The sequence below is a fragment of the Coptis chinensis genome, chromosome 4, assembly GCF_015680905.1.
Source record: "Coptis chinensis isolate HL-2020 chromosome 4, ASM1568090v1, whole genome shotgun sequence".
Classification (NCBI taxonomy): Eukaryota; Viridiplantae; Streptophyta; class Magnoliopsida; order Ranunculales; family Ranunculaceae; genus Coptis; species Coptis chinensis.
This window is the reverse complement of record NC_141459.1, coordinates 56078108-56092244: the sequence shown is the minus strand read 5'-3', so window position 1 is coordinate 56092244 and position 14137 is coordinate 56078108. Positions and strand designations below refer to the sequence as shown.

General features: G+C 36.6%; 2 protein-coding genes across 2 annotated transcripts; both read left to right on the top strand.

Moving 5' to 3' along the window:
• Positions 1 to 1230: 1230 nt before the first annotated feature.
• On the top strand, positions 1231 to 9754 carry LOC147504082 (Peptidase M20/M25/M40 family protein). Its single transcript, XM_086557181.1, has 10 exons — positions 1231 to 1576; positions 3492 to 3736; positions 3846 to 3954; positions 4764 to 4902; positions 5065 to 5122; positions 5212 to 5229; positions 5368 to 5490; positions 5705 to 5861; positions 5949 to 5982; positions 9447 to 9754. The coding sequence occupies exons 1-10, from the start codon at positions 1250 to 1252 to the stop codon at positions 9554 to 9556; spliced, it is 1320 nt and encodes a 439-aa protein (XP_086413307.1). The 5' UTR covers positions 1231 to 1249; the 3' UTR covers positions 9557 to 9754.
• A 3378-nt stretch (positions 9755 to 13132) lies between these two features.
• On the top strand, positions 13133 to 13843 carry LOC147504081 (uncharacterized). The gene has a single exon (XM_086605059.1). It carries the CDS (start codon positions 13133 to 13135, stop codon positions 13841 to 13843), a length of 711 nt encoding a protein of 236 aa, XP_086461185.1.
• The last annotated feature ends 294 nt before the right edge of the window (positions 13844 to 14137 follow it).

Here is a 14137-nt window from a genome sequence, read left to right as displayed (position 1 = left end):
ACAAAAGTGAGTTTATAAAAACAAACTCTTACATGTATGCAAATTGTATATAAATTATAAACTATCGAACTAACCTAGAAAAATAATTAACGGGGAATTAGAAACTGGATGCAAATGTAATGAACAAATCTCAAATATTAATTAACGAAACATCGAAAACTGGATGCAACTGTACTGAATTAACCTTAATGAATAACTAGTAGGAAATTATAAAGTGGATACAATTGCATTGAACTAACCTCAAATAATAATTAACGGAAAATTGGAAACTTGATACAACTACATTGAACTAACCTCAAAGAATAATTAATGAGAAATTGAAAACTGGATGCAACGTACTACATTAAACTAACATCAAAGAATAATTAATGGAAAATCAGAAACTTGATGCAAATGCATTGAACTAATAACTCTAAAACATATTTGGATTATATGTAGGGGGAATAAATGTCTCGACAAATATAGTTTTGCATTTTAAGTAATGTTTATCATAATTCTTTTATTTTGATTAGGAATGTCTGTTTGCTATTCAAGTAACTTCAATATTATCTTCGCCATATTGGACATTCTCACAAAACTTCAATCAAACTTCTATTGTTAAACCTAAACAATAAAAAGAAGTCGATGAGTTTTATCAAGGTTTGATGCTTCCTTTTTATAGAGAGTGGTGCAAGAAATTTAAATGAGTAATTAATATAATTTTCATATCTCATAGCTATGCATAGTTGCTAATATTTTTTAGAATAATTTAATATAACAGCACCCGTTTATAGGACACGTTCATGTGATAAATCTTTTCAAATGGGAGTAGTGTATTCTTTGAGGATATAGAAACAATCAATCTGTTTTAGGGATTTGTAAACATTAGTACGTAAGCCGAGCGGTGATGATTTACCGCTAAATCACCATAAATCTAATAAAAATATTATATAAACTAGATTGAGTTTAAGATAATTCCATTTGAAAATTACGGATTAATATCCTAAACCACAAAGTGAAGAGGCTATCTTAATTTGATCATTTAGTTTTCAAGTATTTATGCACCATAATTGCTGTTCATTAACGTATTTCGGTTTATTTTCAATAAAAATATATTCTAATTCGAAAATCTGTGTGACTATTGCGGCTGAAATAAGAGGAATCAAAAGGTGTGCATATGAAACACGTGCATACTATAGTACGTGGTACATCTTTCTAGTAGATATATAAATGTGTTCTAATCGACACGGGCAAGTTATTATTATTTATAATGGCTTCATTATTAAAAGAAACAATCGGTGATCTAAAGAGAGAAAAATACGTCCCATTTCTTTCAAAACTAATTGGAGAATCCAAATATGTTCAAAACAATCCACCTGAACTTATTCCAGAAGAAGACAGAGTTGCTAAACATGTGTTAGATGTTCTCCTTCCTTATAGCACTACTACTTCTGGTGGACCCCTCATAGTAAACCATGTTACTTACGTCCAAGGCAGAGGGAATCTTATTGTTGAGTATCCTGGAACTGTTCCTGGAAAGATTGTTTCCTTTGTTGGTTGTCATATGGATGTTGTTACTGCTAATCCTCAGGACTGGGTATGTTTTTTGTGTTTATTTTGATATGATAGAGGAAACTTTGGAATATAGAATTGTTGGGCACATGTTCCTGTTTTGATAAATAAGTAAATGCAACAGATTAGGGATTGGCTCATGATTTGACATTGAAAATCTGATGGATAACTTGTTATAAGTTGTGGCACAAACTATTATTTGCATCTAATAATTTAGAATATTGAACAAATTTTACAGTCAGGGTCATACTATTGAAGTATGTGAGTCACATTGACACCGATACGGAGTATCAAACACAGTGACCAATATGAATAGGACACGGGGACACAGCTAATTAAAAAGAAAATTGTTGCTATTCTTTACTTACACAGCTAATTCTTGGATTCAAGACCTTACAAAACACCTCCTTTCAAATAAATAAACTATGAAAGTGGCATATCATGGATTTCTAACTATGTTAGTAGATTATTTTCTCATTCTTTTAGGGTATGGAAGAAACCCTAGGTTGAAATCGTATGCACAATGTATCTATGTGCCCGACACGACTGTCAGTGAGTCCAACATGGAATTTTATTAGGAATATGAAGTGTCCATGTTGCTTAACTTTCGAATGAACATAGTAACCTACTTTGCCACCATTTATGGGTGCTGTTTTTTTTAACGAAATTATGAAAACTGGTCCGATAATTTTCTGAATTTTGGCACTAATATCTGTGTTTCGATATATGAAAATCCAATATCCGAATTTTCCGAAAAATAATAGTCGGATCGGAATTGGATTGAGTTTTCAAAATCCAATCCGATTTCCGATTTTTCACGAAATCATGTGGACTTATAAGTTGCAACATATACACATCTTAACTTTCCATGTCATATACTAACACGAACTTATAACCACAAATAATTTACAACCAAATCAAAAGCCATGATATTATTTAAGTCTAGTTTGACCAGCTTTTCATGTTATGTTTTAGTTATTACTTCATGAATTGGTTTGGACTGTTACTTGGGTTGTACCTGTTTTGGACAAAATGAATATGAATGTTATAACATGTTGAAAATTCTTACCGAATCAATACATTGAGAAGTTCAAAATGGTTGCTGAATGGATGTATTAACATGTTCAAAATGGTTGCTGAATGAATTTCATTAGCATGTCCAAAATGGTTGCGAAAAAAAGGATTTTCCGAAATGCCGAATCCGAAAATAATTGGATTGGAACCGGAGAGGATTTTGTCTCCCGAAAAAAACTGGAAATTTTTCCAAAAGCCTTTGATCCGATCCTAAGTTGCCCCTACTACCATTATACTGTGAATGAGAGAAAAAGAACATGTCATGAGTGGAGAGAGACATGGTAGTGTTATCTAAAGGAAAGAGTGTTATTTAGAAGCAAAATCAGTGTGACTTGGTTATTTCTTCACATGCGTATAAAAGTACAAACACTATGACAACTTAATGGCTTACACGGTCTTGGCACCTGGCGTGAGTGCACATAACATAAGAAGATGCATTATATGAGGAGCAGCCAAGCAGGGGTGGGTTGCATTCTAGGGGTCATGTTAACTGCTTAGATAACAATGCATAAGTGAAATTCCATGCGATGTAACTTACTCTAATTAGGGTAGCTGATATTTGAGAACATTATGTTATGGTCTCAGACTCTCAGTAATTGTTTTGGCTATGTTGTCAAAGGAGGTGCTCAGGTGGTCCAAGCCCCAGCGGCCAAGGCGGCATTTTAATGAAATACTTGCAAGTAGTTTTCAAAGGGTTTCCTAAGGCAGCGCCAAGGCGTTAGTTTAGTAAATGCCTTGTGCTTTGCCTCACCTCACCTCGCCCCCCTGACAGATAATATTATGGCAACCCATGCAAGCCATGTTTGAAGTTCTCGTTATACGTTTTGTCTTATAGGAGCCTTTGTATTGTTATGTCTTATCTGCAGGATTTTGATCCTTTCTCACTTAGTATTGATGGGGACAAACTTCAAGGTCGTGGAACAACTGATTGTTTGGGGCATGTTGCTCTTGTAACTGAGCTCATGAGGCGGCTAGGAGAAACAAAACCGACATTGAAATCAACTGTTGTTGCTGTCTTTATAGCTAATGAAGAAAACTCTTCGATTGCTGGTATCGGTGTGGATATGCTTGTCAAAGATGGATTGCTGAACCAGCTTAAGAAAGGCCCTCTGTAAGTAGATCACATCATGTGATATTAGGCTATTGAAATGGATCAGAGAAAGGCAAAGTTACTTTTCATGGAACTAAGATTCGTTAGCGATGTCGTGTTCTCTGCACAGGTTTTGGATTGATACTGCCGACAAACAACCTTGTGTTGGGACAGGTGGTATGTTATCTTGGAATCTTCATGCAACAGGGAAGCTTTTCCATAGTGGTCTAGCACACAAGGTACTCCAGTCTCCATTGCATAATTACTTTTGTTGCCTATCATAAGAGGATAGAGTCCAGCACAACAATCAGTTTCTTGCATCTGCAGAACTCTCAAAATACACCTCCAGCATACATAAAAGAAAAAAAAAATCAATAGTAACATGTATTGAATATACAAAATCTTATTCAGCACTTAGGTGCTTGTTCAGTTAAGCAGATTCAAGACCATGCGAGGCTTGATCTTCTTGATAAGTACTGTTTTTCTCTTATTTTTTGAGAATACTTGTTTCTGTTCAAATCACTGTGTATGAGGATTATGTACACGACATGTAACACAGTTAGGTTATATTACTCTGTTTGTAAAGGATGGAGAACATTTCAAAAGAATTTAGCTTTTTCTAACGTGTTATTACCTTTCCTCCCTTCTTTTTATTTTATTTTATTTCTATTTTCTGTTTTTAGTTTTTTCTTTTCGGGGTTACTAAAATGTTGAATGGAAAAATGACCAAATTGATTAGATTACTTATATTCAATATCTCCATTGTAGCTTTTCTTGAAATATGATATTGGTAGAGCCATCATATCTGTTGAGCGCCTAAAGTTAGTATATAATTATGGAGTGAGGTCCATTTTATTAAACAATTACATGTATTAGAAGCACAATTATTCTTGAATGTATAAAGAAAAAGAGGAAAAAGAAGAGAGAGCTGAGAAATCGAGGACTCTATACTCCATATTACATTGCAGGTGAAGAATTGACAAAATGATATAGTGTCTTGTCCTCAATCTTTGCAGTGAGAGCTTAAGTCTATGATGTGTTTCTGCAGGCAATAAATCCTTTGGAATTAGCTATGGAAGCACTTAAAGAGATTCAGTCCCGGTTCTACAGGGACTTCCCTCCCCATCCAAAGGAAGAGGTCTATGGATTCGCGACACCATCAACAATCAAACCAACTCAGTGGAGTTGTAAGTTTGTATCTACATGGTCTATGGAATTTACCTTCATGAGCTCATTGTTAGATTATAAGATTAATAAATATATGAATTGATTAAAAAACATTTTTTATCAGTCAAGATAAATTGTCAGGTCTCCTCGCATAAACGTTTCATGGTTATTTGTTGAGCCAGATCCAGGAGGTGGGGTCAATCAGATTCCAGGAGAATGTACAATTTCAGGAGATGTCAGGTTTGTCTTGCTATTATAATCTCCACAAACTGTGTTTATAATTTTTACAACGAAGCCTGACTGTCTTACTCTGCTAATATACACTGCAGGTTAACTCCTTTTTACGAGTAAGTTTCCAGCTCCGCATTTGTTTTATATATATACGTTCCACGGAAAAAAGAAAAATAGAACATAGATATCCCTCACTATAAGAATAAGTAAGTTCAGGTTCTGATTCCTCTTGTTTACTTGATACTCCATTTCAGCATAGAAGATGTGACAAAGATGTTAACGAACTACGTGGATGATATAAATACAAACATAGAGAAGCTCGATGTGCGAGGTCCAGTTTCAAAATATGTCCTCCCAGATGAAAACCTCAGGGGAAGGTGTGATTCTCTTTCATTGATTTGTTTACTGATAACAGGTTGATCGTTTTCTGCTTTCCAATTTATTGCAAAAATGCTCACTTTGTGGGAGTAGACAACAATTGCTTCCATGAACATGGGTCATTACAACTGTTGAACTCTGTATGAGTGCTATGTGCTAGTGTTCTCTGTATTTATTCTTTCTAATTACAAGTATGCATTTGTTTGTTTTCAGTATTTCAATTAGTTATGGCGAGGCACCGATGTCTGGAGTTGCTTGTGATCTTGATTCACGTGGCTTCCATGTGTTATGCAAAGCAACTAAGGATGTGGTTGGATATGTGAAGCCCTACTCGATTACAGGCAGTTTGCCGTTGATTCGAGAATTGCAGGTCAGTTTGTCAGCTTACTTTGAAGTTTACCTTGCAGATCTCTCTGACATGAAATTGACTCTTACCCTGTCACTTATTGTGCTGTAGGATGAAGGTTTTGATGTTCAAACTGCAGGCTATGGTATGTTGTTCATAATACTCCTTTTAAGATGTTGTATTAGCTTATTATAAAGTAGTTATTACTAGATGCTTAGCTTGTCACACCCTTGATATGTAATTCCTAGCCCATACTTAATCCATTTATCAGAATGCAATAGTCTTCTTTGGCACCCTCGACTTTTGAGGTAACAAGTTTGAAATAACTCAAATGAGGTTTTTAGAGCATCTTCAAATCTTGTTACATAGCATACCTTGAAATCTTTTGGGAACTTGAAAAGCCTACTTTGAGGACTTACAAGTTGATTCTCTTAAATAACTCCATTGCTTTGTTATTGATAGTTCAAAGTGAAGAATGCTTTTGTGTGTTTATATGAGATCCTGTAATCCGTTTGTCGTTTTTCAAGTGTTGAATGTTGTTGCTGATTCTGTCAGGGAAAGGGAATGTTATTGGCTCTAACTTACTTTATTTCTTCTTTAAGCAATAATTATATAAATATAAGGGAGGTGTTCTAGGGACATATTTTATAAAAACACGTAAACAAACTCAAAATCCTTAGGGCATTTAAAAGTTATAGATTAGGCTAATTTTTTGTAGATATGATCTCTTAAATATTCTAGACATTATCACAAATAATAATAATAATAATAATAAATTAAACTTGTCAAATGTAGTATCAAGAATCATGAAAATGGAACGGTCACAATTCTTAATTTGTTGACAACATTCGATGGGTTACAATTTCAGATTTGAATAATTTTTTGTGACAATGTTTAAAGTAGTTTGAATATCATATGTACAAAAACTTAGCCAATTCTAAAACTTAGAAATGCTCTAACAATCATGAGTTTATTTACGTGTTTTTGAAATATATGTCCCTAGAACCCCTCCTTTAATAGAAACTGTTGTGTGAGATATTTTACACAACAGACCCAGAAGTACAAAACCATCTTCAAGATGGAAGATTATAGTATCTTCCCATCTTGCCATCAAATCATCATGTCTAAGTCCTCTAACAATAGGAACATAAGACACCTAACTTTTTGGAAACTGCTAAACTTGTCTTTGAAGATCCGTAGACCACTTTCAAGCCAAATGACCCACATAAGCATGGATGATGACCTTCTTGAAGAGATAACCAGTTGGTGAGATTGCGTCGAGAGTATTAAATTTATAAGAGTTGATCAACTTTTAATCCACCTCCAAGATTGTTCTGTAGGATAATTTAATAACACTTCATTCCATTTCCAACTTTGTTCCCTTTAATTCACTCTCACCTCGCTATCTCTTTGTCACTCACTCTGAACCAAGCTCAACTCCTAAATCACCCTCCAATCCTCCAGATATTTATATTATGTCATTTGTATGGTATATATAACTACTTATAAGAATCTTCGGTCTTAGCAACAGTGAATTCATGTACTTCACAGGCGCAGTTTTAGTATATTTTTTTTTGAAGGGGCAAAGCTGTAATTTCGCAGTTAAATTTTTTTTTTGTCAAATGTGTCGGTGGGCCCCTGTGTCGGGAGAAAGGTTTACACATGGGGGGGCAAAATAGTAATTTCACTTCTATTATAAATTTATTTTTAAAAAATAAGAAAAGAGGTGGGGCCCACCATCTTGGGATTGTTCCCACGTGCCTGGCACGTTGCATAAGGCTAGTAGGTATATATAAGTATGCCAACTACATTACTATCATTTAAGGTCTTATGTCCTTGTGTCGGAGTTGCTTAGAACAATTTAGGCAAACATATTGGTGGGGTATCTCACTTTGTCTTAAAAGTTCATCCACTGGGCGGGGTGGGGAGCTATTAGCCCTCCATCAGTAAGGATAAGGCAAGTCAATCGAAAAAGGGAAAGGAAAAACTTGGAATGTTAAAGTAATAACACAAAAGTAAAATAAATTCTTCTTTTCCAATTCTCACATGTACGAATTTCTTTCCCCCTGGAGTCTCGGGAGTCTTTGTAAGGAAACACAAGACGGGTTTTAGTTTTGATAAGGCAAGTCTAGTGAAAAACAGAAAGTAAATACTTGGAATTTTAAAGTAACAAAAGACCAAAGTAAAATTAATTCTTATATTTCAATTCTCACTCGTGCAAATTTATCTCCGCACAGGTTCTCTTAAATGAAACACTAGACGGGTTTAAGCTTGATTCCTTCTCTATCTAGCCTCTCTTTGTGATGTATCTTGTTGGCAAAAGCTTCAACAATGGTTGAACATCAATCACGATTAATAAAAAAAACACCTAAAACTAGGGTTTAAACCTTCAAACATGAAGAAAGAAATAATATTCAATAATAACCAATCTAACAATGAAGGCCTAAATGCCTTTATATAATAATCTTTGTTCCTAATTTTGAAAGGAAACCAAAATAGAAACTACTAAATAACCTAATAACCCAGTTCAAAAACAAGTAGGAAACTCTAATAACCTATTACTAATTTAATTAAACTACTAATTAAATATACTTCCATGCTCATGCATCACTTTAAGTACCAAAAACCCATTTTCCTTCTTTAAATACCTCCCCTGAGCATGGCCAATGCATGGAGGAACTTTATACAAGTTATTGATAATTGCCACTGTACAAGGGATGGTGGACTGGAAAATCAGACTGTTGCTGAGGTGGCACTTTTAGTGTCATGATAACAGTCCTTGCAGGCTGACTTTCAGCTGTGCCTTACTTGGTTGGTCGTTATGTCTCCAGCCAAGCAAAGTTTGGGAACCACTCTTGGTTTTTGGTCCTCAAATTACTTTGTTAACTTTATTTGGTCAAAATTTCCTCGACTTGACTTGGTCACTGGGGTTTGGATTTTAACTTCGTGTCAAAGTTATCCCAAATTGGGCAAGCTTCATTTTCCTTTGCTAGAAATGCAGGTAATTGTGCTTCTTTAAGTGAATATGAGCTTTGATATGTCCATATTCTGTAATAGCCTGACAAAACATTTAGCAAGTTCCCGTCAAACATAACTTAGGGTTAGCAACTTAGCGATGTAGCGTTCAATGGTTGAGGTTTACAGTTTCGCATGTTTACTAAATGGCAGTGCCAACACTGACTAAACAAACTCGATCAATCTTTGCAGAAGCTGCCTTTTTTTCTTTTTGCTTAAGAACTTTCATAAAATTACTGCATACAACTTACTTCTTTTAGACACTGTATGTTGGCAGGTATATGCTCGTCAGTTGTTATAGTAATATTATAGGTACTTGCTTTAGTTAGTCTGCAACACTAAATTATATGGGTACATCCACAACTTCACAAAATGTTCTTCATAGCATCTTTATCCTGCGAGATACTCCCCAATTTTCTTGATATCGATCTCTGACAGAAAGTTCTTCGTAAGCTGCTTGCCTTGTATCTAGTAATAATTAGGAAAAGATTGTAAGCATATTAAATGGTGTATAGCATGATTTTCTATTTTGAGACGTCTGAACTTCATTTATGCTTTGATTGTAAAGACTGGAACCTTTTGTACTGCGTGCAGGATTAATGGCCACATACCATGCAAAGAATGAATACTGTCTTTTCTCTGATATATGCCAAGGCTTCCAAGTGTTTGTCAGCATCATCTCTCAGTTAGAAGATGATAACTAAAAAGACATACCATTTAAAGGATATTCTGTGACTTCTCTTTCTTGTTGCGGTACAAAATAATTATACGAATCAAATCGACCAAGATCATGTTCATATCTTGAGCGGTATATTAAGTGACTTTGGCAATCTCCTTTCCTGAAGTTTGTATAATACTTTATGGGATCACATACTTTATAATCTGAATAATTTCTTTGGTAATGTTGTAATGTGTTTAGAGGAATGGTAAGAGATGGATAGGATATAGATAGTACGGTAATTGGAAAAAAAAAGTCCCATTTCCCAATTGAAAAAGAAGTTGAATAGACCAATTAATATAGTGCCCAGATAGGTGATATTCATCTACTGGCTTCGGCTTATTGATTGCGGGATTTGAAGTTACAGTATGATGTTGGAGTTACAGTATGATGTGGGATGTTTGAAACTTAACAATGTATTTTAATGTGTATAGCGTTTGTGCAGGCAATTTATTCTTTCTCTTATTTTTTCATGGTAAAGTCATCCTCGATCGCTATGTGCCTGATCAGTGAAATGGCCTCTCCTGCGGGTGAAAGCAGAGTTGCAATCTAAAATCCAACATCTTCCTTGCTGACTTTTTAACTTAGGTTCTAGAGTCTGTCTTCTCCTTTCTACTCCTTCTCATCTCTCTTTCTTGTTTCAAGATCTACAACCTTTTAGTTTAAGTACACGGTTTGGTCCAAGGGGGCTGAGGTTCAAGGAACCAGTTTACAACATGGAAACAGAAATTAATAACCAACAAGATATGACAGTAGTAACTGAAGGAAGCAGTAAAATAGAAGAGCTCCAAAAAGATATGTTCAAATTATTCTTTGCTAAGAAACAGAGTGGTAGAACTAGATTGTCTTAATATAGAGGAACAATTCAATGTAGAGGAACAATTCAATGGGAAACTCACTCTAATGGGGAAGTTGTATGGAAGCCACAATATAGACCTGGAGGGGTTAAGTGAGGATCTACATAGAACGTGGCAAACAAAAAAAGAAGTCTGTTTGGAATTGATTGATAGGGAGCATGTTCGGATCACTTTTGAAGAGGATACAGAAAGAAAACATGTACTGGAAAACGGTTCATGGATGATGTATGGACACATTTTCTCAATCAAGGAATGGATCGGAGCTAGTAAAATGGAAGAGTATAATTTCGATTTCGTTAAATTTTGGGTCTAGATATGGGATCTTCCAAAAGCACGCATAAATAAAGCGAATGTATGGAAGATAGAAGTTGATCTGGGTACAGTCTATGAAGCTGACCTTTCATGCCCTCCGGATTTCAATCAACCAGTGGCCAGAATCAGAGTTGAGTTGGACATCAAGGAAAGATTGTCAAAAGATCAGAAGGTGAGACTGGAAACATGAGACATTTTTGAGGTACGATTCAAATATGAAAAACTGGATCTATTCTGTTACTTCTGCGGAGTCATCGGACATGGTCAATACACATGCCGGATCGAGAGCAACACATATACAACATATAAAAATGTGGAGGCTCACCTAAGAATATCAAACCTTTCTTTACAAGTCAGATGAAAGCAAATAAATTTTTCAATGGTATTGCATACTCCAAGAAACAGACTATCACCATATCTGGTACACCACAGAAACTCAGGTTCGAGGAGACACCGGCAGCCTCCTCTCACGGTGGTAGGGGGTACAATATACGAGCAAGACAAGAAAGATGGAGCAAGTTCATGGGAGGGGGGGGGGGACACCTGCAAATAGAGACAAACAACATGAGTCAGAGGCAGATAACAGGACTGAGACCCAAATGACAGAAATAACGGGAGCTACAACGGCTAGAAATCAGTTGGAAGTATCTATAACGGCTATTAGCCAGGTGTCTAGAGGCTCAATGAATACAGGAGGACATGGGCCTGATCTAAGTAAAGATAGACGAGATGGGCCTGGAGTTCTAGGGCTGGACCTAGATAGGGGATTAGCAACAAGTTTTGAGATAAATGGTAGGATGGGATATATGGGCTAAGAAACGGATAGTCCTATGGGTCAGGAACAAGAACAGGAAGACCCAAATCGAAGTTGGGCCATAGTCCCGATGGGCCAAAGAGACAGGGTGTTGATCAAGACTTGGGCCCAAGGAGATGGATCGAATGAGGAGATATTTACGTGGAGTAGAGGTAGTAGGCTCAACCGCTCTACACACCTACTCTCGTCTAGTTCTAAGAAAGATGCCTCGATAGCTGAGGATATTCAACCAAGCAAAATGGCTGTGGCCAGCTTACCAAATCCAACACCAGGATATCGGTTCCAAAGCAAAGCAACATGTGGTAGAGGTGTTAAGACGATGGTTTCTTGAGGAAAAAGGAAAAAGCAGGGCAAAGCAAGTAGGGTGGCTAATAGAAGAGGTCAGGAAGAGTTGTCAAGGGGAGTGGTTCAAATTGGAGAAAAAAGAAAGGGGTGCTCGGAAGAATTTGAAAAGTTAATTATAGCAAATATTAGAGGGGGTGGATGGCTGCGTAGAAGTATTAGAAATCTGTAAAGAGATCAAAGCAGGCTAAGAGGCAAGCATATGATATGAGAAATAGAGGGGAGGGTCATATACTGATTCTAACAGAGGCAAACATCATACCCATATCAAGTGATTCAGCTGGATCCTAATGTTCGTCAACAGATGATGGAATGGCTACATCATCAGAACCATCACCAGAGCCCTCATCAACGAAATTAGATGAATTGGACACAGAGTCTGAAGTGTATGAAGAGACTGATGAATCTGAGGAGATGGAGGAAGAAATACAAATTTATGATGATCAAGATGCAGCTATGAATCTAGGACAAGAAGTGATAAATTATGAAGCCCAGGACATGGTTGGGTTTGAAAACGATAGTGATGATTTCGAGTTCCAACCAGAACCACTAGCTATGGATGATTCCATAGTGGTGAAAAAGATCCAGAACTATGGTAGTCAAGAGCAAGGTCAAGGGAGTACAAGGAATGGAGAAAGGGGGGAAGAGAGTTCAGGAGATTTCAAGAGTTCTGAAGAGAGTGCTGGTGTAGCAAACAGTGGGGGTCTGTACAATTCTCCTCCAGGGTTCACAGTGGCTGTCCCTACACAGCTACCTTTCTCTCCATGACGATACACGCCTGGAATTGCTTGGGATAGGTACCACCACGGCAGTTCATCAACTAAAGGACCTGATTGGGAAGTTTGATGTAGATATTGTGTGTCTGGTAGAAACTAAGGCAAGTAAGGAAGGAATAGTTAAGTTAGGAAAATAGATCAAGTTCAGTGGGCATTTTGCGGTTCCAGCTATAGGCCTAAGTGGTGGATTGGCCATCTTGTGGAAGGAAGGAGTAGAGCTGGAGATCCTTGGGGCTTCACGAAACCAAGTGACAGGTAAAATTTTAAATTACTTTCATAAATACCTGTGGTTTTTCTCGTTTATTTATGATGAGCTAGTTGCTCATAATAGGAATAAGGTGTGGAATGAACTGAGGGAAGTAGCCCCTCTGGTTCCCGGCCCTTGGTGCTTGTTTGGGGACTTTAATACTATATCTAGTCTAGATGAAAAGATTGGGGGCAGAAGTAGAATTACCAAAAGCATGAATGAATTCAACAGTTTGATTAATGATCTGGGATTAGTGGATTTGGGCTTCAAAGGCCCAAAATACACTTGTAGTAATAATAGGAAGCCTAGTGATCATGTTCTGGAGAGGCTTGATAGAGCTCCGGCCACGCCTGATTGGCTTGCAGCTTTCCCTAATGCCCAGATCAGAACTTTTGCTAATGCTACTTCTGACCACATCTCCTTATTCATTAATCTGGCTAAGAGGGAGGAAAAACTTCCTAGACCTTTTAAATTCTTTGATATGTGGTTTAACAATGAGGAGTGCATGGATGTCATAGAGAAAGACTGGAACTCTATTATTCATGAGCTTCCTGATAGAAACCTCAAACATAAGCTGGATAAGACTAAACATGATCTTACTATATGGAATAAGTATGTGTTTGGTAACATTTTTACCAACATAAAAGCTACACAAGCTAAGCTGGATTTTGTGTTGGCTATACCTTTTAGCATTGATAATTACAATAAGGCTAAGGTGCTGAAAGAAGATTTGTTGGGTTGGTATACAAAAGATGAGAATTTTTGGAGACAAAAGTCCTCTAACTCTTGGCTTAAAGATGGAGGTAGGAATACCAAGTTTTTCCATCTCTTCACCATTTACAGGAGAAGGAAATACACCATTGATAAAATTAAAAACAATGATGGAGATTGGAAGGAGGGAAGAACAGAAGTAGGGTCTCTTTAAACCAATATTTTAAAGAGATCTTCACTTCTGATCACCTTGGGAGAAATGAGCAGATTCTGGGGTTGTTCCAACCTTGTGTTACTACAAGAGAGAATGATATTCTCACTGCTGTCCCAACCAAAGAGGATATATGGGCTGTTAAAAAAAATGGGCAGCTTAAAATGATGGTTTCAAGGGATCTTCTACCAAAAATGCTGGGACATCATAGGCCATTCTGTGACTGCCTTTGTTCAAGACTTCTTCAATTCTGGTATCCTAAATCCTGTTTTTAATGAGACTTACATAGCTTTGATT

Bases quoted from the DNA above. Each gene is read 5' to 3' on its own strand.
- LOC147504082 (XM_086557181.1), top strand. From the start codon at position 1,250: ATGGCTTCATTATTAAAAGAAACAATCGGTGATCTAAAGAGAGAAAAA. The intron at 3,737-3,845 runs GTAAGTAGATCA...TTCTCTGCACAG, and splicing joins CAGCTTAAGAAAGGCCCTCT to GTTTTGGATTGATACTGCCG. The intron at 5,862-5,948 runs GTCAGTTTGTCA...ATTGTGCTGTAG, and splicing joins CGTTGATTCGAGAATTGCAG to GATGAAGGTTTTGATGTTCA.
- LOC147504081 (XM_086605059.1), top strand. From the start codon at position 13,133: ATGAATGAATTCAACAGTTTGATTAATGATCTGGGATTAGTGGATTTG.